At 37.6% G+C, this 22,695-nt stretch overlaps 1 protein-coding gene and 1 non-coding gene across 2 annotated transcripts; both read left to right on the plus strand.

Annotated features, from left to right (window-relative positions):
• Positions 1–372: 372 nt before the first annotated feature.
• SLC18B1 (solute carrier family 18 member B1) lies at positions 373–16,578 on the plus strand. The gene is given in 11 exon segments (XM_057489259.1): positions 373–477; positions 805–878; positions 2,187–2,334; positions 4,686–4,842; positions 8,946–9,082; positions 11,832–11,937; positions 13,204–13,291; positions 13,894–13,989; positions 15,601–15,618; positions 15,620–15,673; positions 16,363–16,578. Coding segments are annotated over 11 exon segments (1,116 nt in total). The 5' UTR covers positions 373–405; the 3' UTR covers positions 16,529–16,578.
• A 2,374-nt stretch (positions 16,579–18,952) lies between these two features.
• On the plus strand, positions 18,953–19,059 carry LOC118921836 (U6 spliceosomal RNA). Its single transcript, XR_005028533.1, has one exon. It is a non-coding gene; the product is annotated as a U6 spliceosomal RNA (small nuclear RNA).
• Positions 19,060–22,695: the final 3,636 nt, after the last annotated feature.

The following is a 22,695-nucleotide window of genomic DNA, read 5'->3' on the forward strand; positions in this document are numbered from 1 at the left end:
TCTAATATGTTTCATTGGTACATATGTCTGTCTTTATGCCAGCATCATACAGTTTTAACTACTGTAACTTTATAATTTATTTTTGAAATCATGAAATGTGATAACTCCAGCTTTGTTATTCTTTCTCAAGGTTATAAAACTAACAATTCTTTATGGACATGTTGAGTGAATAATTTTCATGTCAGAGACTAGCTTCCTTTCCTTTCCCCAGAATAAAAATATTTTTAAAAATTATGCTAAAATAAAAAATAATCTCTGAAATTGCTGCATAGACTGAAGTTACAAGAAGACTATGCTTTGATATAATAGTTCCATTTCCCACATTGATGCTAATTTGTCTTTTAAACTTTGTTTCCTTCTTCCTTAAAGGCTGCAAAGAAAGGAGCCAGCAGCACAGTCATTGGTATGATCTTTGGGTGTTACGCTTTGTTTGACTTGCTGGCAGCTTTGGTATTTGGAAAATATCTAAGTATTAACGTTCATGTGCACATTTTAATTTCTAAAACTTGTGTAATGAGTTATTTTAATTTACTAGTCTAGAAATTCCATTGATACAGAAATAACCACCATTGTATTTTATGAGTTATGCCACTGTTGACACTTCCATTCTTAGGACTGATTGATTTTTAACTTCTTCTATATTTGTAAGTAATGTATGTTGTCACTCCACTAAAGAATTGTTCTGTATTAATTGTACTTAGCTTCCCCATATCTTATATATTTTCTCATGCAGTAGATTTGTTTATGTCAATATAGACTTGCAGTAGTCATCAATTCTCTACTTTTCTTTGACATTTATTATAGCTTGTACAAATTGGAGCAAAATTTATGTTTGTAGCAGGGATCTTTGTCTCAGGAGGAGTTACAATTATCTTTGGGTAAGTGATGTTCTGATATGTTTGAGAGCTTGAACAGAATTTGTAATCCATCTTCAGTTTAAAATATTAATGTTCTCTTTAAATCAGTCAGTACCATTGATTGTCTTTTGAATGCCTGGCATGTGACTAGTGGTAAAAGGAGTTGGGTAACTTAGCAGAATGAATGTAAAGAAGAGAATCCTCAAGGGACTCATTGTTAAGCTGGCTACTGATTCTATTCATTAGAATCCTGTGACTGTGAGTCACAGAAATTTAACTCACTTTTCGGAGTCATAGGAAATTTTTGGCCTAAGCCAAAAAGTGTATTTCTTACCCAATCAGCTGAAGAAAATCAGGATACAGATGTTAAAATACTGTCATCAGAAATTTCTCTCCAGTGCCTGGTTTTGCGTTTCTTTTCTGGTGCTTTGTTCCTGGACAAACTTTCCCCTTGAGATGACCATAATGGCCCTGGCTGCTCCTGTAGGAAGAGAATGCCACTGTCCTGGTAGCTGCTAGTAGAGTCACATATCAGAGCCCCAGTGGCCTGATCTTTGTTGGTAACTCATTCCGGCTTGAAGGTCACTGTAACCAGGAAGAGATACTCTGATTGTCTAGGCCTGAGTCACATGCTCACATCTGAGCATGGGAGCCCAATGGTTTCCTCCATTGCTATTTTCAGAAAAAGGGGAAATAAATGCCAGAGACAAAATAGCTATGGAAGTTCTTAAGCTTAGAGTGCTTAAACCAGCCTCATAGTGGCAGCAAATATGGAAGAACTTACATAGGTTTGGGGGGAGCATAGAGGAATCACAAGAGTACATAGTAAGATTATAACAACGAGTTCAGGAAAACCTTCATATCAAACTAAGTGTTTTTCTGTTTTCTTTTGTTTTTGTGGGGGCAGGTCTTCTATCTTCTGCATTCATTCTCTTTTCGGAGGTTTGAGCCCCACCTTGCTCAGGGTCGGGGGACCTGAAACTCAGAAGTCTTTCTTCTATATGGGTTCTTGCCAGAGTGATTCTGTATGTTTCAAAAAGCCTATTTAGTATTATTGTTTAGGGGACCCATTTTGTCAGCAGAAAAAGACAACTAAACTGTCAGTATGATCAAATTGTTAAAAAAAACCAAAGAGGTAATTTCCTAATATTGAAAGTACAATAAAGCAACTTTAAACAAATGAAAAACTTTAAAAGTATAATAAACCACATATTTTAGAGATTTATTCTAATAATTAGTAAGGTACTACTATTTTCAGTGAGTAGAATTAAAAAGGAGGAAAAAAAAACTCTCAACCTGACATTTGAGAATTGTCTTACTCTCTTTTAGCATTTTGGACCACATTCCAGATGGATCAATATTTATTGCTATGTGTTTTCTAGTGAGAATAACAGATGTAATCAGCTTTGCTGCAGCAATGACTGTGTCTTTTCCTGTCCTTGCAAAGGCTTTTCCAAACAATGTGACTACCATATTCGTATGTATTTCATAATTTTTTCCTATTTTCTTTTTAGTGTAGGCTAAACTATTTCAAGGTAAAGCTGCAGTCATTCTTCTAGACCTGCTTATTCTGCCCTCTGTGTTTTTGTTACCTCTTACCCCAATTTCTACTTCTAGCAGCAGACTGCCAATGAACGTACTGTTAGTCTTGCTTAGGTCTTTGGCTGGTCTTAGAATCCCCTAAATGGGCAGTTCAATGAGTAAATGTGGTCCAAAGCAAATATTCTTTTTTTGCCATTTTTTTAAAAACCTCCCTAGTAATATTTTGCTGTCTCTCTCTGTAGCCTGCAGTTTGGCTGAGCTGCTGGAAGCATGCCTCTGTTTTGGAAAAGAGTTATCCTCCATGAGCAAACACTCTATTTTCCCAGGTTCATGGAAGAAACCTTAGAGACCATCTTAAAGTCCTTAAGTGCTTCTTTGCAGTGTGAGGAGTGCCCTCTGATTTAGCCATAAAAATCCAGATCTTTGTAGCTTCATATTGATGTATATTCTCATATATTGACTAGATGCCTAGACATGCTTGTAATAGTAACCAGATTCCCATCCTATCTCTTGGCTGCATCCTCCCTGACCCCAAGAAGGCTTTTCCATAGTGCTTTTCTCTGGATCCTTGCATCCCTGAAGGATCCATAGTCTGCATATGGGCCCAAATGCCACCCCCAAAGCATATAGTTGTCATCTAGACCTCAGGGCCTAATCAGCTTAGTACCAAAGATTCACTCATTTACCCATATCAATACTATAGTTTGAGAGTTTAACCACTGAATACACTATTGCCTGTGTAAATAATTATTTCTTCCCACTTTGCATCAAATATCTATATCTATTTCTATATCTATATCTGTTGATCTGGATGGTGATCAAATGTAGAATTCCTGTCTTATTTATGAAAGGTTGAAAGTTATTAATGAACTTTTATATCCACTGTGAGGTCTGAGAATGTATGGTGGCAAGCACAGGTCTCTGTTTAAAGCCCCTAAAAACCAGGTTGATTCAAAATGGTACAATTTCTGTAATAGTTCTGTGATGGTAAACTATTTTCCATAATACTATTTTATTTTAATTTTAACAGAAAAAGAATTTCATATGGTATAAAGTTTAAAAGTTATAAAAGGAAATATAGAATGCAATAAATATATTACCTATCCTTGGCCTTCCTAGACACATATGTTGTCCAGGCACCCAGTCCAATATCGTCCTTCCAGAAGGCAACAGATATTACAGGTTTCTTCTGGACTGATTCTACATGTACACATACAGGTGCATGCATGTAACACTCACACACACACACACACACACACACACTAAGAGAGCATGATTCTTTCCCCTTTATATTATTTATTCTAGTGGTTACATACTTTGTAAACTGTTAGAATCTTGCTGATATACTAACAATGAAATCATTTTGGAGATCTTTCTATATCTATACATCAAGAACTTCTTATTCTTGATTTCTCTTTAATGACGGCATAGTATTTTGCTGTATGGAAAAACATACGTCCAGTTTATTTATATTGTTTATGAATATTTAGGTTTTCTACATCTTTCAGTTTGGAAATAGTGCTACAGTGCATAAGCTTGTGCACATTACCACGTCACCTCCTTATGGCTATACCTGTAAGTTAGATGCCCAGAAGCAGCATTCGGAGGTCAGAGTACATGCCCTTGTAATATTGATAGATTTGTGAAATCACCCTCCTTTATTCAGTCTCCTGCAAGATCACTTCTTTCCTCACTATTTTGGCAGTGTGGAGTGTTTGATAAGTGACAGCAAAAATCGGCATCTTGTGGTTTAAATGTTCACTTCTTTTAAAGTAAGGGTCGGCTTTCTTTTACATGCCTACGAGCTATTTTTATTTTCTTCAGCTGTCAATAGTCTATAGCATTTGTCCATTTTCCTGTTGAGTTGTTCCTTTCCTCCCCACTGATTAGTATTAGCTCTCTTGATGTATTTGGTGAAATTAGTCCTTTGTCAGTACTTTTTCCCTATTCTTATTTGTCTTTTGATGTGTTTAGCCATCTGTAGTTTTTCATATTTTCATGTGATCATATTAATCAATCTTTTGTGTCTCCTGAGTTTTATATTGTAATTAGAAGACCTTCAGCACTATATAAGGGTTAAAAATAAAACAACTCCCATATTTTATTTTTCTAGTACTATTATGACTTCAATATAATATGCTTACACTTTTGGTCCATCTTGGGCTTCTGTGTGTAAATTGTGAAGTGGATAGAATTTTTTTTCAGACAGTGTCCATTAAATCTTCATTTGTTACTTCTTCAAAGAAAATGCATTGACTCAATTTTCTTCTGTTTTCCCATTTTTAGGGAACTCTTGGGATTTTTTCTGGACTGAGACTAGTGCTCGGGCCTCCTTTAGGTGGCTTCTTGTATCAATCCTGTGGCTATGAGGAGCCTTTTATTTCTCTGGGATGCATAGTTCTGCTGATGGTACCACTCAACATGCGTATTTTACCTGATCATGGTAAGATCACATTTGTTACTCACTTTAAGAATCTTAAATGTAAATATTTTTATGCTTAAGTATTGTTATACCAGTTTAACAAATGCTCAATTTTATTTTGTACAATCAATAATAGAATGTTAAAGCACCCTGAAAGAACTGATTCTCTTTTCAGAAACACTGCTGTAGGTAATCAGTTTTTATGAATTTCTGTATATCACAAATTCTTTCTGACTTTTTGAACTAGATATTTAATGTCTCATCATAAAGCATCACCATATGAAGGTTTCACTAGAAGTCTTTTTGGAGTTAATTAAATATTCAGAATGACAAGTTACCATGGATCCCAGATGGTGCCATCTTCTTGGAAGGCTATAAGACAGGAAAGGAGGTCAGACCTTCCTTCCCAGGGACCCTTGCAGCTGTCTGTGAGCATGGCCCCAGTGTGAGGACTCAAGGGCCACATCAGGGAGTAATGGGAGTCACCTTCGCCTCAAACTTCATGCCTAGAGGAGTCAAACTATCCTATAACAATCCCATAGGCATAGCTGCATGAAGGACACACCAGGTACAAGGGTCCACACACTCACAGAGGCACAAAGCCTGGTTCATTTATAATTACTTCCATATGGCTGAAATTTACCAGGCAGGGGTTATATTTACTATAAGCAAGATTGCCAGTAACATAACTAGCTTTTTGCCTTTACCAGATTACAAGGAGAACAAAGCTAGAGAGTTAGTTAACAGCAGGGCTGAAGAGGAGAGCTAGAGATCATTTCTAGAGAGGGACTTTCACCCTAAAACCACGGTGGCACTTGTCATTTTTCTACATGTGATGACCGTGGTTTCTGTAGTTGAGCATCCTGGTTGCTTGGTTCATGGATGAACACATGACTGATAATTAAGAAGCTAACACCAGGTGGGAGTCTCACGCAGTGGGGAAAAGAGTTTTGTTCACCCTTTACCATATGAGGAAAAAAGACTTTGCTCGCTAAATAATGGTAGGACATGGTATTTAGAAATTCTGTGGTTAGCTGCTCTCCTCATCCCCTCGCAACTCTCCCCCAACCTCCACTTGGCATCTGTTGCTGTCCCCTCTCTTCACCTCCTTTAGGTGGCTTCTTGTATCAATCCTTTGGCTATGAGGTGCCTTTTATTTCTCTGGGATGCATATAGTTCTGCTGATGGTACCAGATTAGTTACTTGGCAGTTATTTCTCTTCATTTCTGTTACTCCTCAACTAAAATTTCCCTGCATCTTCATTGAACTTAATAAAGTCCCAGTTAGCTATATTTTTATGAGCAAATGTTTGACAAACTTGCTGTTTATCTGAGGAAAGAACTTCTATTTAAATGAATGGGAAAAACTGGCATTAAAAAGATTCTATCCAAGATGGATAATGTTATGGTTGTAAATGTATGTTTGGGTGTTCCTATGAAGGAGTATTTTTTAGGACCATTGTTTTGAAAGAACTTATAGATAGAAGCTAGAAAGTTAAATTTTCTTTTATTTTGATGGTATTGGCAGATTTTGTGTTCTACAAGTCCTACCCCACCCCTTTACCTCCTTCAAGACCCATAGACAAGGTGGCTGAGAGCCAGCGGTGGTCTCTTCTTCTCCCATGTCCTTTATATCCGCTCACCAAGGCCCCTCTTCTGTACTGCTCTGAAGAAGTATTTCTAAAACATAGTCATGGACATGCCAACTCTCTTATCAAAAATCCCTAAATCCATGAAATGTGAGCTTTATCCAGAAAACCATTAGGAGCCAGCGTTAGATTTCACAGAGGAGTCACAGGATCTGAAATTTCTTCCCCTCCCTGCCTACCTAACCCTGTGCATCCTTCCAAACTGAATTTGTGTTACTCCTGTGGGAAACTTTCCTGAGCCTTCTTGACCATTGGCCTAAGTGCTGAGCAGGTAGAGCTGCAGTGCTCAGCACTTCTCCTGGCCCCTCCCACCTGAGGGGTATCCCCCATCCCTCCACATTGCTTCCCCTCACCTCTACCAGCATCCTCCTATGACAGGGATTGCCAACCAGGCAGTTGGTCCCTCTAAAAGAATCTATCAGCATTGGAGGGAGCAGAGAGAGGACATGCATAGGTTGGTAATTCTGCCATGTGTCTCTTGAAGCAAGTATCACCCTAAGTTCTCATTATCTGGGCTTCTTCAACAGCTTAATTAAACTAATGTGTTTGTTTTCATGGACATTCTTATATATTCTTCTTGTTTTAAACACTTTTCCCACTTTGGATTTAGAGAAGGAGTACATTTATGTCATAATAGTTTGTCTTATGCCATAAATCCATAATATCTTTTTATATGCACAATAACTGTAACTGATGAAAGTCGATGTTTTATAATTTATATCTTAAAGGTGACTGATGAACATCTTTAGTATCCAATTCAAATGAATTCTCCCTGCCGGCCCTACCACTCGGAGCCACACGGTGGTGCTTGTCCTCCATCCGAGTCTAACTACACCCTCTTGTTTCCGTAGCTAAACGTCCTGCCCTGGGCTCAGTTGGCTCAATGTTGAATGTTTGGCTGATAATTAAGAAATTAACCTGGTTTAACTCTGTCCCTCCTATCCCGACGAAGTCCAAATGTAGCAGTTCACATAGCTGAGCCATTCCTTGTGCTTTTTTGTATTTTGCTGCATACTGGATCATTATTCGCCAACAATGTGTTAAGTAATGAACCATGGGTGGATGCCACTGGAGAAGTGAGGAAATAGGGGTGCTGATCCCGGCCCTCAAAGAGCAGTCTCGTCCAAACCTGGCCGCTGTCATCTCCGGCTTCGCTCCCTGCAGAAGCTTCCTGGCTGGTCCCTGGTCACAGAGAACTCTCTTAAATCTGTCCATAACGAAATCTCTTTAAGCTGCAAACCTGATTCTCACGCCTTGTATGAAATCCCTAGTGATCGCTCAGGCTTCTTAGCATGTTTTACAAAGTCCTGCTGAGTCTTACCACCATATTCTTCTGCAATAATTCATTCCTCTCCCAACTACGCTTGTATCCCTTCCTCCAATGTCTATCCTCTAATTTTGTTTGTCCTCTTTCATGTCCTCACACACAGAAGTTTCCTCTTACCTTTGAGTCTTGGAATGTAACATGTCATTCCTGGAATAACATGCCTGGGTTATTTTTCTTCTTTCTTGTCTGCTCATCTTAAGCTCATCCTTTAGGCACAAACTTAGATAAAACTGCTTTTGGAAAGCCTGCTAGTTCCAACCCAACTCTCTCCACTCCTTACTGTAACTTTTCTGGGAGGACAGGGTCTGGGTTTGTCTGCCCAGCATTTTGCATGGTACCTCGCTCAGCAAGGCTTTTGTTCAGTAAATTAATTGGAAGGTAAGAGAGTGACCAAATAATAGTGAACAATATAAAATTAAGCATCCTTTAGGTGCTAAAATATATGGTATAAAATAGGGAAGAGGAAGGTAAATTTTGTGGACTGATTAGGGCCAGAGCCAGACCTTACAGAGTGAATAAAAGCTGACAAATTAATAGGGGAAGAAGAAAACAGTCATAGGATGTGACTAGGGGCTGAAACAACCCTGCCTAGTGCTGGGAACAGTGAGAATGAGAAATGGTGGGAAGTGAGGTTGGTGCTCAATTGACCTTGAATGCCAAATATAATTTACTCATGATTCAGTAGCACCCCTCTCAATCCAGTGATTTTTTTTTCTAGCAGAAAATAATTTTCTTGTGTTCTTTGATTACTTCAGATTCCTCCCCAGCATACACACATTGTTTCTTAACAAAATTTCTGGCTTTGCCCCTGCATGAATATTTAACTTTACACATTCTCTGTCTCATCAGGGTGAGGCCTCACTTGCTTCTCATTTTTAACCAATAATCTAAGATCCCTTCCCCTCACACTGATTCCAGTTGATTCTTTTTGAATTTGGGAAATTGTTTTTAAGAAAACTGAATATGGCCTCTAGGTTTGAATAACTTCTATGCAAATACAAAAAAACATTCAATTTTAGGCAAGCTCAGAGGTACAGTTATTGTTATTACCAGATGAAGTGGTTTTACCAATTTTAATTTACACAACAGGTTAAAAGATAAATTAAGTGATTTTAATTACTCTCATTTCTTTTTTCATTTTTACCCCAGAGTCTGATCCAGGTGAACATTCATTCTGGAAACTCATCACTTTACCCAAGGTCACCCTTATGGCCTTTGCTGTCAGCTCAGTCAGCTCATGTTTCGGCTTCCTTGATGTTACTCTGTCTCTCTTTGTTTTGGAGAAAGTAAGTACTTTGATTGCTGAAGAGCTCTGCTTGGAGAAGCTGGACATGATTGCTTGCTTGTGGGCCCTGCTTTGCAGAAAGTTCTCTGAGTGGCTTTGAGAAGGAGGCAGAATTAGGCACACCCAGGTAGCTGTACCTCCTCTCTGTGACATCCCTATAACTAGGGGTCTGATTCAGTGTAAAATGAAAGAAGACTCTCACTAAGGAGCTCAAACCTTGGAAACCTTGGTCCCCTTTCTAGAGGAGGAGACCTTGGATCCATTCATGTGGTTGCAAATAGCAGGATATTTTTAAATTGCCGAATAATATCCCCATGTGTATATGTACCACGTCTTCTTTATCCATTTATCTATTGATGGCCACTTGGGTTGCCTCCATACCTTGGCTATTATAAGTAATGCAACAACAAATATATGGGTGCATTATCTTTTCAAATCAGAGATTTTGTTTTCTTTGGGTAAATTTATGGAAGTAGAATTACTAGGTTGAATGGAATTTCTATTTTTAGTTTTGTGAGGAACCCCCATAATGCTTTCTACAGTGGTTGCACCAATTTGCAGTCCCACCAACAGTGTAAGAGGGTTCCCATTTCTCCACATCCTTGCTAACTTGTTATTTCTTGTCTTTGGGATAGCGGCCATTCTATTTGGTGTGAGGTGATATCTCATTGTGGTTTTGATTTGCATTTCCCTGATGATTAGCGATGTGGAGCATCTTTTCATGTGCCAGTTGGTCATTGTACTTCTTCTTTGGAGAAATGTCTGTTCAGGTCCTCTGCCCATTTTATAATTGGGTTATTTGATTTTTTGATGTTGAGGTGTATGAGTTCTTTATAGATTTTGGATGTTAACCCCTTATCAGATAAATCATTTACAAATATATTCTCCCATACTGAAGGTTGCCTTTTTGTTCTGCTGATGGTGTCCTTTGCTGTACAGAAGCCTTTTAGTTTGACGTAGTCCCACTTGCTCATTTTTTATTTTGTTTCCCTTACTCAAGGAGATGTGTCCAGGAAGAAAATTATTCATGCTTATATTCAAGAGACTTTTGTTTTCTTCCAAGAGTTTTATGGTTTCAAGTCTTAGATACAGGTCTTTGATCCATTCCAAGTTTACTTTTGTGTATAGAGTTAGTAATCCAGTTTCATTCTTTTGCATGTAGCTGTCCCATTTTCCCAACAGCAGTTGTTGAAGAGGCTGTCATTTCCCCATTGTGTATTCATGGCTCCTTTATCATATATTAATTGAGACTATGGGCTATATTAATCTGAGATGTTGGAAAGAAACTGAGTCTCCATTTTTTAGTGCTAAAAATAAACACTGAATTCTAAAAGTTTGATGTCATAGAAATGTGTTCTTAGGTATTTTTGAAAAAAGATGATTAATGATATAGCAAAGTGTATTACCAAATCAGAAATCCACTAGCTGCAGCCCATATGACTTTATCTGAGACACTTGAAGTACAAAAGCAGTTGTAAGAAACACAAACCCTTGAAGCCACTAAAGACAGTTTTAGGTATTTCACAGATAATCTCAGGGACTATAATTTTAGTGCCTGGCCCAAGGTCTAGAGAATAATATAATACCACACCTTAAGCATTGAACATCCATGTGGTAACACATAGGAAAAATCTTTTGTGTTTATGTGACATATTCTATTCACACTATTGACATGTCTCATTAAAGGTAATTTTTCTGTTCTTCAAATAAGTGCCTAAACAATGAAAGAAATTTGTACCCATCTCTGGTAAAGCCAAGGTGTTCATGCTCTATCTTATAAAAAATCTTTAGAAATGTATTTTCCTGTTTTTCTACCACATTTTTTTTTATCTTATTGACCTTTCTTTGACTTCTTTTCAGTTGCTTGAATTGGTAGTTCACTGTCCAGTTATTGGTTGCCCAGCCTTTTAGTGTAGGAGGGTTCCCCTGTCTCCCCCAGTTGTAGAATCAGAAGAAGATATTTCTGACTTCTGTATCTTGCTACTATCTGTAAAGGACTCATTTTTAGGCTGTGTTAGTATTTGTCAGAAAAATTGTTAAAACATATACTGACTCATAGACAAATCTCATGGGCTTACTTAAGAAAAATGAGAACTCAGTTAGGAAAAGGCATTTATATCATGTTGGTAATAATAAGAGTATCAGAGTTAATGTGGTAGCTTACTGTTTTAAAAGCCTTTTATATTTCATCATGCCATCTAATTATTTAATTAAATATTAATATGCCTTTGAGATGGAATAAGAGATAGTCTCATCAGTGTTTTTACACCAGTGTACAGGGTACAGTGAACATCACCTGGGAATTTGCTGGAAATGCAAATTCTTAGGCCCATCCCAGACTTTTGATTCAGAAATTCAACCCCTAGAGATGGGGTCTAAGATCTCCTTTTAACAAGTTCTCCAGGTAATTTTTGTGCACACTAAAGCTTATAAAGTGGTGGTTTACATTTAAAAATGCTATGATTCATAGAAGCAAAAAATTATATGTTTAATATCAAATGTTACAAAGCCAAAGTTCTAGGAATTCTGACCTCTGGTTAGGTTTTTCTCCCCTATAGAGAAAAAGTCACCAATTTACAAAAAGTAAAACAAAAGTAGGAAGAATGCTGACAAAAATTAGGAAGGATGCTGAGTATTATCAGTAGAAAACTTACAGTAGAAAACAAGAACTGAAGAAATAAATGATAAGAGGAAAAGATAGATGTTTATTTACAAAGTCTTAACCATCTAATATGAGATTTATTTTACAGTTTAATTTACCAGCTGGATATGTGGGACTGATATTCCTGGGTTTGGCACTATCCTATGCCATTTCTTCACCATGCTTTGGTCTACTAAGTGACAAAATGCCAGTATGTACATTTCATTTATACTTAAGAATTGCTTTTGTATGTTGTTGACTACGGAATTTCCAACTGCATCTCCAGAACTCTAGAGGCCCATTGATGAGAACTGACATAGTCAATATTTTTAAAATATCAGCTTTATTGAGGTATAATTGAGTAAACTTGTAAGATGTTTAAAATGTACATTGTAGTGATTTTGTGTATGTATACACTGTGGAAGGAGTCCCTATCTAATTAACACATCTATCACCTCAGTTATTTCCTTTTTTGGGAGAAATGAGAGTGGTTATGTTCTAATATATTAGGTTTTTTGAGCTGTTGGAGAGGCTCCAGTGTGAGGTTCCAGTGTCTTCTGAACAGTCCTCACCCTAAGCAGATTGACTCTTAATTTCTTTCCTTAAGAAAAGGGGAGTCTTATGCTAAAACTGTTAAAAACTATTGGATTAGACTTTCTAAAGAAAAAAAAACTCCCTGATGCAAAAAAATGAACTGACCTTAATAACTAGAGCAGAATCCCAGCTGTAATTAAGATTCGATCAAATTCAGAGGAGATAATTTAGTTTTCTGTGGGAATGAAGGATTAGCCATGTAAATATGCATGATTATCCCATGGTCATTTTGACAGAAAATTCCTTTTATTCCCCTTTGACTTGTTCCAAACCATTCAGATTAGACAACTGATACAGAGAACTAGTAATGTTAGCCAAATCTCAAGCTTCTGTGGCTTTAGCACTTGGTTTTTGTTTTTCTCTAGTCATTAGATTTACATATATATTTATCAATTACCTGTTACTTAGTAATCAGTGTGACAAAAATGTGTTGAACAGTTTTTGGAATTTGCTTTTGAGACATGCTCTTATATAACTGAGAAGATATTGTACCCCTGTAATTATTAGCCTGCTTTCAAGTAGTTTACATGGAAAACATTTATTTGGTACTTTTTTAATAATGTGAATTTTCTAGATATTGTATCTATTTGGGGGTTCCTTGCCATGACTGTCTTTAAAATTGCTTTATTTGGAATAGCTCATGATGTGCAAAATTTACAATGTACTCCCTTCGTAAGGAACCCTGTCTGCTAATTCCCTCTCTTGGGGTATATTGTCCTTGCTTTTGTGTTTACCAGCTGCCTAGTTTTGCTTAAATGTAAAATTTTCTTTTCGTGAGTGTATTTGGACTTTTGAATATCATGACTTGTGTTCTTCAAAGATTTTTTTGTTATTTTGATTATGGAAGGTCTTTACCTCTGAAAGTTTCTTTGGACTCTCCTTACCAGCATCTAAGGAAACTGTGGTGTTTGGACACTTCATCACAGCAGGATGCTGCATACTCTTAGGACCTGTTCCAGTCTTACACATTAAAGGGTAATTTATTCTATGTTTTTTGGCTGCAGCATTTTAGAAATTATTTCAAAAATTTTTGGTGTAATGCTAGGTATGGTTTAATATTCTGAGCCATATTATTGAAATAATTACTGCCATTTTGGACTATATTGAATTGTTAGAATGACAGCATTTTACCATACTAGAAACTAGTGTGGTACAAGCAAACAGGAATGCATAAAACCTTCATCAAATGAGAGAAATGCTCATTCTCCCTTCAGGTTTCAGTTGCATGGTCGTGCCTCACTTTAGCGTGCTAAGGTGAACCTTACACATGATTATAAATAATTAGCATAATGAAAACATATGCTACTCTTCTTTATCTGGGGAATATTAACTGATCTCACTGATGAATGACTCTAGAGCTTAATGTTTTGGTAGGGGGTTTCCTTTTATGTAGTTACATTGCTCTGACTGTAAATACCCTGCTTTGCTTTTTCCAGAGGCCCTCACCTTACTCTGACTACACCCCGAGGTTCCTGTCTCAAAAGCAACTTCTCTGGGATCCTGCCTGCCCTCTTTAATGTGAAGTTTTGTGTCTCTTAAAATGTTTATTTATTTTTTCTTCTGTATCTCCTTTGCAGCCATCTTTGGATATTGTTTCTGGTATTAGTCATAAATGACATCTCTGCTGGAATGAGTGTCATCCCAACTTTCCCCGAGATTCTCAGTTGTGAGTAGTAAGTTACTTCTGTTGCTTGAAGACCTGTGTTGTGAATAGCTGTGGGCATCAAAGGCTTTCTTGAATTTCTCAATTTTGAAGGATGCTCATGTGTTTTCACAATACTAAATCTTTATGATTTCATGTACCACAGTACTGTGATATAAATAGCATAAGCAATAATACAATAACATAAATGATAAATATAATGATGTTAACAGAGTAATAGGTAAAATGAGTTGTGTATAGAGGTGTGGCTTGGTTTATGCTTTGGTATATATTTTTAAAAGGCAAAGCAAAATGGAAAGGTTTCAGCATTGTTCCTTTCTCCTGGAGAAGGTCCATAAGAGAGCAGAGTACCAGATAAAATTCCAGTACCAATTCCGTTTGGTGGGGTATTTTCCCATGCCTCCAGGCAGTTCCTCACACCAGCTGAGTATCCTACAGTTAAACTCCCTTCTGTCACTATAAACCTGAGACAGCTTCTGATTCTGCAGGATAAAGGTTCAGTCCCACAAGATGCCCTCTGCTTTAGCTCAACCACACATCTACGTGTTCACCTGTCCTTCTGACAAATTGATCAGCTATAAATCAGGAGTTCCCATGACCCCCTCCTTGAGTTTGATTAACTTGCCAGTGTGGCTCACAGAGCTCAGGAAACCAGTTTGCTCACTAGATTACTGGTTTATTACAAAGGATGTTAAAGGATACAAATCAACAGCCAGATAAAAAGATACACAGGGCAAGTTCCTGAACACAGGAGCTTCTGTCCTTGTGGAGTTCGGGGTCGGGAAGCATTCTGGTTCACCAACCTGGCAGATCTCTGAATGCCATCCTTTTGGGTTATTTGGAGGCTTCATTACATAGGCATGATTGATTAAATCATTTGCCATTGGTGATTGATTCAACCTCAAGCCCCTTTCCTTCCCGGGAGGCGGGGGGAGGGTGGGACCAAAAGTTCCAGTCCTCTAGTCACATGATTGGCTCTCCTGGCAATTGGCACCCATTTTCAGGTCCTGTGCCAACTCATTAACAGAACAAAAGACACTTTTTATTGCTCCTCACGTAGGAAATTCCAAGAGTTTATGTGCTCTGTGCCAGCAACAGGATGAAAACCAAAACATATTTCTTACTATAAATCATAATATCACACCAAGCATTTGTCACTTGGCTATCAGTCTTCTGTTTAGGAGGTATGAAGACAGACACAAAGTGAACTTGATCAGGGAGAATATTGATGGCATTGCTGTGGAAATGCAACGCAACAATTCTCATAAGAATAAGGAACTGCTGCATATTTTCTAAATGTCCATTGCTGTCTTTGTAGGCTCATCTCATTTTAAGAAAATGACTTAGACACATTTTTCTGAGTATTTAATGCAAATGGGTCGTGATTCCTAATGTTGTATCTTATATATGCAATAAAATTACTTATAGAAAAGCATGGAGTAAATATCACTCTGAAATTCCTTCCAGTGAGATTAGTGATTTCTCTTAGAAATGGAGTGTTCTCACTGTTGGTTTTGTCCATAGTATCCCTGACTTAATTTAATTTCTCTATCCTAGCCATCCTTTTCTTTCTCACAGGGTTCCCTTTTAATAACAGTTCTGCTCTGGTCTCCCTTTGCAGTGAAAATGGATTTGAGGAGGATTAAGTACACTGGGGCTCATGTCAGTCTCTTTAGTGCAATGTGGTCAGTTGGGTGAATAGCCATAGAACTTTATTCACACCTGCACGATGGAAAATACTCTAGATTTTACAGATGAAGAAACTGAGACACCAAGAGGTCAGACCAGTTGTCCAAAGGCACATAACTCTTTTAGGGCAGTGTTGAACTTCTAACTTACACCCTCCGACTCCAAGATCAGACATTATACCAACAGTTTTAATACCTAACTAAAATGGTCCCATATACTGGATCTCAGTGGTATTTGTAAGTTCTTTTAACAAAAGCATGTCTGTTTAAAAAATTTATTCATGTATTCATTCAATTTTTATTCTTTACTATACTTGAGGGATTACTGTATGCAGGCACTGTATACAGTACCTCAATAAGTATGTACTGAATTAAGTTATTTTAAACACAAATACTGAGAAGAATAGAGAGAATAAAGATTCTTTTGATCTTTTGAGTGCACATCATATTTTTTTAATTTTCATAATAAACATTTCAAAAGTAGTTATAATTTTACAATGGTTTAAAAATTTTAAGCCTTATCATTACCAGGTAGAATTATTTGCTCAAACTAATGCTCTGTCCAGGAATTGGCTTTTTTCTTTAGTACTTACAGTTTCAATTTAATGAAGCCCTATGATTGAGGGATCATGCAGCCTTTAGGAAGCAACTCTTTTATTACACTATTTAATACCCTTTCTTCTTTTCATTGTTAGTGCTTTTATAGGACTGATACTGGGTGGATTTCTGTATAAAAAAATTGCTTTTGAATGGGCAGCTGCTGTCCAAGTTCTGTGGGCTCTGACAAGTGGGAGTAATCCATCTTTTGTTTTCCTTTTCCTTATATTTGTTGGGAAACATGATTTGGAGACATGGCATTAACCCATTCCTTTAATTGTGTGAAAGGGATTAGTGATGGGCTTGTTTTATCTGTTGGACCACTCAAGGAGAAGAAGAAGGAGAAGAAGCCTTTTGTTCTCCCCTTAAAGGTTGTGGGAATAGAAAAGAAATATCATTTTACCCTTGTTCTTCCAGACAGCAGATATCTGGGCACTTTGAGCCACATTACATGTTAGACACTTTTGAAGAGACAGAGATGTAAGTATTACGTTGTTTTATTTTTTTAAGATGAAAAATATTGAGGTTCCCCTCTCTTTTCCTTTAATGTAGATCTAACCTTCAAAATATCCTCGGTACAGAGAAAGAAAGAATTACTCTCTTGTCTCATGAAACCTAGCTTTAAGAATCCTGGATTGATACAAAGTTGTGCGATTGATGCTCCTGGCTTTGAACATCAAAGTTGGAAGGGTTTCCTTAATTTTACACCCAAAACTCCATGGAGCCCATACCAGCATCCTCTAAGTGTCACCAAGTTTTGGATGAGCCTTTGTTGGGCTGCACTTAACTCTTATTCTGAAAAGCTGACCTGCAGAACCAGCCATATTTGAAACATTAAGTATGAGACTAGTTGAAAATCAGCAGAAGTGTGTGTTATAAAGTGACTGAACTTGTTCTTGAAGATGTTATTGATGCTAAGACTACTGTTTCCTCTGTTTACTTTTTATTCCAAGTGCACTGATTCTGTGAATGTACCTTTTTTTTATTAACAGAGAAATAAATGACTTAGTATGCTTAAACATAATATAAATATGATTCAAAATACATAGAATAATTATTGTGAAATCAGTTTTTTTTTAAATATGCTTTCTCTGTGTCCTAGGATTTTGTTTTTGTTTTTGTTCATAAGGAAGAATTCTTGCATATCAGGCAAAACTCAGTAGCATTCTTAGACCCTCAGCTCTTCTAAAAATTGTGTTTGTGTGAAAGGTACAAGAATAATATTACTCAAGACTTCTATTTTTCTACCACATTTTGAATCATGATCTAGATTTATAAACAATGCTTGGTATAACATTATTCCTTACCCCTGATAGCTGCCTCAATTCTACTATCCGTTTGTTTTTAAAGCATACTCCTTCCTGGTAGAAGTATCTCTTTCCCAGTGTAAGCGAGCCAATAGAATGCTTGTTGTATTTTAGGGAAGAGGTTCCTTGGACTTTATGTAAAATCCATGCCGTTGAGTGAAGCGAACAAAACTCTTATTGTGCAACTCTGATATCTCTGAAGAATCTTCGTGGTGTAGTTGCCACATTTAGCTCCCCTTCCCACCTTTTTTTAAAATAAAAGAAATGGTTTTATCTACTTATTAATTCAAAAATATTTATTGAATGCTTTCACTGAGCTGACACTGTGTTAGGTTCTAGGGATTCAGCTGTGATCCAGATAAACACAGTCTCTGCCTTAATGGAACTTAAGAGTTCATAGAAGGGACAAACTTAGCTCCCTGAGGCTCTGCCGGGCAGCGTCTGCTCAGCCCTGTGGCCAAGGACGGGGCGGAGCGCCTGCAGTTTCCTCCGCTGACGCACGGGGGCCGCTGTTAAGCACGGAAGCCCGACCTCTGCGGTGGGGTTTGCACCTGCCCCACCCGCTCAGGACCGCCAGACTGCTACCGTTACCGGCGCTGTTGACTGTTAGCGGTTCAAGCTCAACGCAAGGATTCCAGACTTTCTGGTGAAAGAACTTTTTGCTCACATTCCTAACACGCTGCTCTCAATAACATGCCACCGGGTACCTGTGTATTTAAAGACCCTTTGGACGAAACCAACTGCCCCTTTCTCACTTTATGATTTTGCAAGTTTTAAAATAAATGACAAAAGTGTTTAAAATATGAGGAAGGATAGAGGAACTCTGAGCTTAAAAGGTAGGTCAAAACCATCAAAGGAAATCTCTGTGTGTTTATGTTATTATGTAATTACATTCTTCTAAATATAACAATGGTGCCCAGCTTAAAAAGAATCTGAGAATGAATGTAGAATATAATAATAAAATAAGAACTCTTTTATGTTAAGATCATGCAACCTATATATATGATATACAAATTGTCCACAAGAAAAATAAAAAAGGGCAAACAAAAAAATCACAAATTATTTTTCTTTTAAACTTGTTTAGTTTTGAGATCATTGCTGATTCAAATGCAGTTTTAAGAAATAACACACAGAGATCATATTTACTCTTTCCCTAGCTTCCCCCAGTGGTGACGTCTTGCAGCACTGCAGTACAATATCATAAGCAGGATGTATTGATAGAGTCAGGAGACAGAACCTTCCCATTCTTCAGGTTGCCCTGTTACAGCCACACCCACTTCACTCTCACCCTCACTCCCTCCTAATTTCTGACAAGCACTACTCTGTTTTCCATTTCTATAACTCTGTCATTTCAAGAATGTTATATAAATGGAATAATATAGTGCTCGCTTCGGCAGCACATATACTAAAATTGGAACTATACAGAGAAGATTAGCATGGCCCCTGTGCAAGGATGACATGCAAATTCGTGAAGTGTTCCATATTTTAAAAAATAATAATAATAAAATTAAAATAAAATAAATGGAATAATATAGTACATTACCTTCTGAGATTTTTTTATTCGATATAATGCTCTTTAGATCTATCTACATTGTCGCATATATCAGTAGTTCGTTTCTGAATATTGCTGAGTAGTATCTGATGGGATTATAGCTTGTTTATTCATCCATTTAAAGACATCTGGTTGTTTCCAGTTTATGGTTATAACAAAGCTGCTGGGAACATTCATGTATGGGTTCATACATGTATAACATACAACTGCTGGACTACCTGGTAGTCACATGATTTGTTTTCCCCCAAATAACCCATTTATTTTACATAGGAAATTTGATTTGGACAGAAAATATTAAATATCATACATTATGAAATATTCTGTTTACTTTTGTATTAAGTTATCAAGGTTTAACTATGGTAAATGTACCCTCTCAAACCTAGTTGGCAAAAGAGGTGGATAATAAATAACTGACATAGCCAACTAATTGTTATTAAAGACAATTAACAAATGAGAAACAAAGAGGCAGATACCTCTATATAAATCACATCAAAAGGAAATTATTCAAAGACTAGTCCTATGATAGTTATCTTCCTTTTGGTATCACTGCCATACATCCTCAATTTATGAAATAAACCCATAGGAGAGTAAGGCTCAGAAGCAACCTATTTAGACCGAAAAAATGAAATGTTGTTTAATAGTGAAGGAAACTGAGGCCTGCTTATTTAGCCTTCATTAGGAACAACTTGCAACTCTTAAATATTTGCAGTGGAGAAAATACACAGCTCCACTTCTAAATCCCAGCCTATTTATAGTTGAGGATTATAGGTAAAAATTTAGGAAAGCATGGTGTTCAGCAATAAATTGATTTGTAATTTAGTGCAATTCCATCATCAGTACTGAAAACAACTCAAAAGTGTATTTCTTGTTGACAATGGGTCAACAATAGCATGACAAATATAAAAAGTACATTATTATCATTCTAAAGTTTTTGTCATTCAAGACAAATTTGAATACCAAATTAGTTGTCACTTTATTACATATTTCAGAAATGACAGCTGTAAAATCAGTTGCTGAATTAAGTCAGATACAGATTTTTTTCTTTTAAGAGAATTAAAACCAGCATAGAAAAACATTTCATTTTAACATAATACCTTTCCTTGCACAGTTTGAATTTAGGGCTCCATTCATTTCCTCTGCTGTTTTCTGTTCTATCACTACTGCTGAGTGTGCCTTTGTCTCTTTTGTTTACTTATCTGCTAAAGATCAGACCACTTGGTGCTGGTGAGTCAGTTCCCAAGAACAGGGCCCAGCCCCTAGATCTAGAACATAAATAGTGTGAGGACAGGGATGTGCTTTAGGAAGTAGCTCTGTCTCCTCAAAGTAAGGAAGCTGCAATGCTGGATCATACATACGCCGCTGCAAATTTTCTGAAAGAAAAAATATTTTTGAGGCAAAGCCGCATTGTAAATTGGAAAAAGCTGCCCAGGGAACGAAGATTATCACAGCTTCATTTCTTTTGCTGGTGAATTTTTCTTAATACGGCTTTCAGGACTTCAGTTGGTTGATTCAGAAGAATGAGAACTCTCAAGTAGATACTGCACATTAATTGATATTCCATATAAGCAAATTCCCTGTGGTAGAGCTATGGCATAAGACTCAGATTCTAGGTGCTCAGAGCAGATCCAATCCAAGACTTCAACTTTTCTTCTCTGTCTTTGCATAACATAGTCACTTTGGTGAATGGTGGAGCATAAAAGAAAACTGAAAAACCATCTCATAAAAAATATCTTCCTGCACTGAAGTATCTAAATTCAACACAGACACTGTTCTGTGGTTCTCTTCCATAGCCAAGAACAAGAGGATGTAGGAGGCCCTATGACCCGGCCCTGCCTTCCTATTTAGTGCTGCCTTACAAGAGGGAGCAGGGTTATGATTAGCTTTTTTTAAGAAACTGTCAAGCTGTCGTCCAGAGTGTCTGTATACCGTTTTACATTCCCAACAGCAATGTCTGAGTGGGCCAGTGACTGGGTAAGTTTTTTGTATGTGTGTGAGGTTTAAAACAGTAGGATGATGCAAGAAATAAGGGGTGAGAGCTACTGATCAGAGGGAGAATTCTAGGTACTGCTGCAAGTGAAGCCATCAAGATTAATTAGTAGAAATGAACTTCAGTTACAGGAGAAGGCGTTCAGGTCAAGTCGACACAGAAGAGGAAACATGAAAGACTTCATGGAGCAACAGAACAATGAGAAAATTGAGAATGTGGATTTGTTGATATTCTTTTAACAAGTTCCTAGCCAAGAACAGGTGGGCAGCTGACCAGCGAGAGTTAAACACCTGGATCAAAGCTGCACTGGGCATTGCCCTCATGAAAGAGCCTCCATCTTATGGGCATGAGGCAGTAATTGTCACAGCAAAAACTATTCACATATCATCACCAATTTGCAGATGAGGGACTGTGGCACTAAGAGAAGACAACTTGCTCTGAGTCACACAGCTACAAAGTTCCTAGGGTTTTAGTTTTATTTTTGTACCACACCCTTTCAAATGCATATTTCTACAACTGCCCACATACATATGTAAGTGGCTTTATCCAGCTCTTTAGGATTTGTTTTCATTGTGGCAGTCATCATGACTTACCAAAACCTTGACTCCAGGCTGCCTTTGTTCAGGCTGCTGTAACAGAATGCCATAGTGGGTGGCTTATAAACTACAGAAAATTATTTCTTTAAAATAAGGTTTTAAAAGAAGGTTATTCTGTTTTTCTTACTTCTTATTTTGATGTGTCATCCTTACTGCCTGTGAGGAAATGCTGTCAGTGTTTTACATGCTATTTCCAACACTTAATTTCTCAATTACCCGGAGGCAGGTAAGTCCAAGAACAAGGAGCTGACATATTGGGGTCTGGGGAGGACACACTTCCTGGCTGCAGACTGCCACCTTCTCTCTGAGTCTTCACTTGGTGAAAGGGCAAGGTAGCTTCCTGAGTCTCTTTTATAAGGGCATAAATCCCATTTATGAAGGCTCTACCCTCACAAACTAATGACCTCCCAAAGCCTCCATGCCTAATACTATCATATTAGTCATGGAGATTAGGATTCAACATATGAATTCTAGGGGGACACAAACATTCAATCTAAAGCACCACCCGAGAGAAGTTTGAAAAGTTCCTGTTGGTGAATACAATGAACTTTTGGCAGAGTTCAATGGGAACTAGTTAATCTACAAGCAAAACCATCAACCAGAGAGCCTGTTACTATTTTCCTTTTGAGGAAGTGGAGGCCTTCAGTATGTGAGGTTGCTAGCAGTTCAAAGGCGTTTCTGCAGCTCAGCATCCCATAGCCTAAACTTCTGAAAGCAGAGAGCAGAAGGATAGATGGAACCATGTGAAATGCTGTTGCTGTGGGTCAAAAACTGTTGGGTATTGACAACATCCTGTAGAACAACTCTTTCCGTCCAGTAGGGCATTCAGGGAGCCACCAGCTATGAGGTGTCATTAGTCTCTCAGATTCTGTCTTGGTTTCAGGTGCATTAACTGTCTAAAGAGTTGAACACCCACCCAAGTTCAGAACTGGAGGAGTGATTTACTGGGTAGGATCTGGCTGCAAAAGATGGTTGAAGTTCAGGCTGGT

Source organism: Manis pentadactyla, chromosome 12 (assembly GCF_030020395.1).
Source record: "Manis pentadactyla isolate mManPen7 chromosome 12, mManPen7.hap1, whole genome shotgun sequence".
Lineage (NCBI taxonomy): Eukaryota > Metazoa > Chordata > Mammalia > Pholidota > Manidae > Manis > Manis pentadactyla.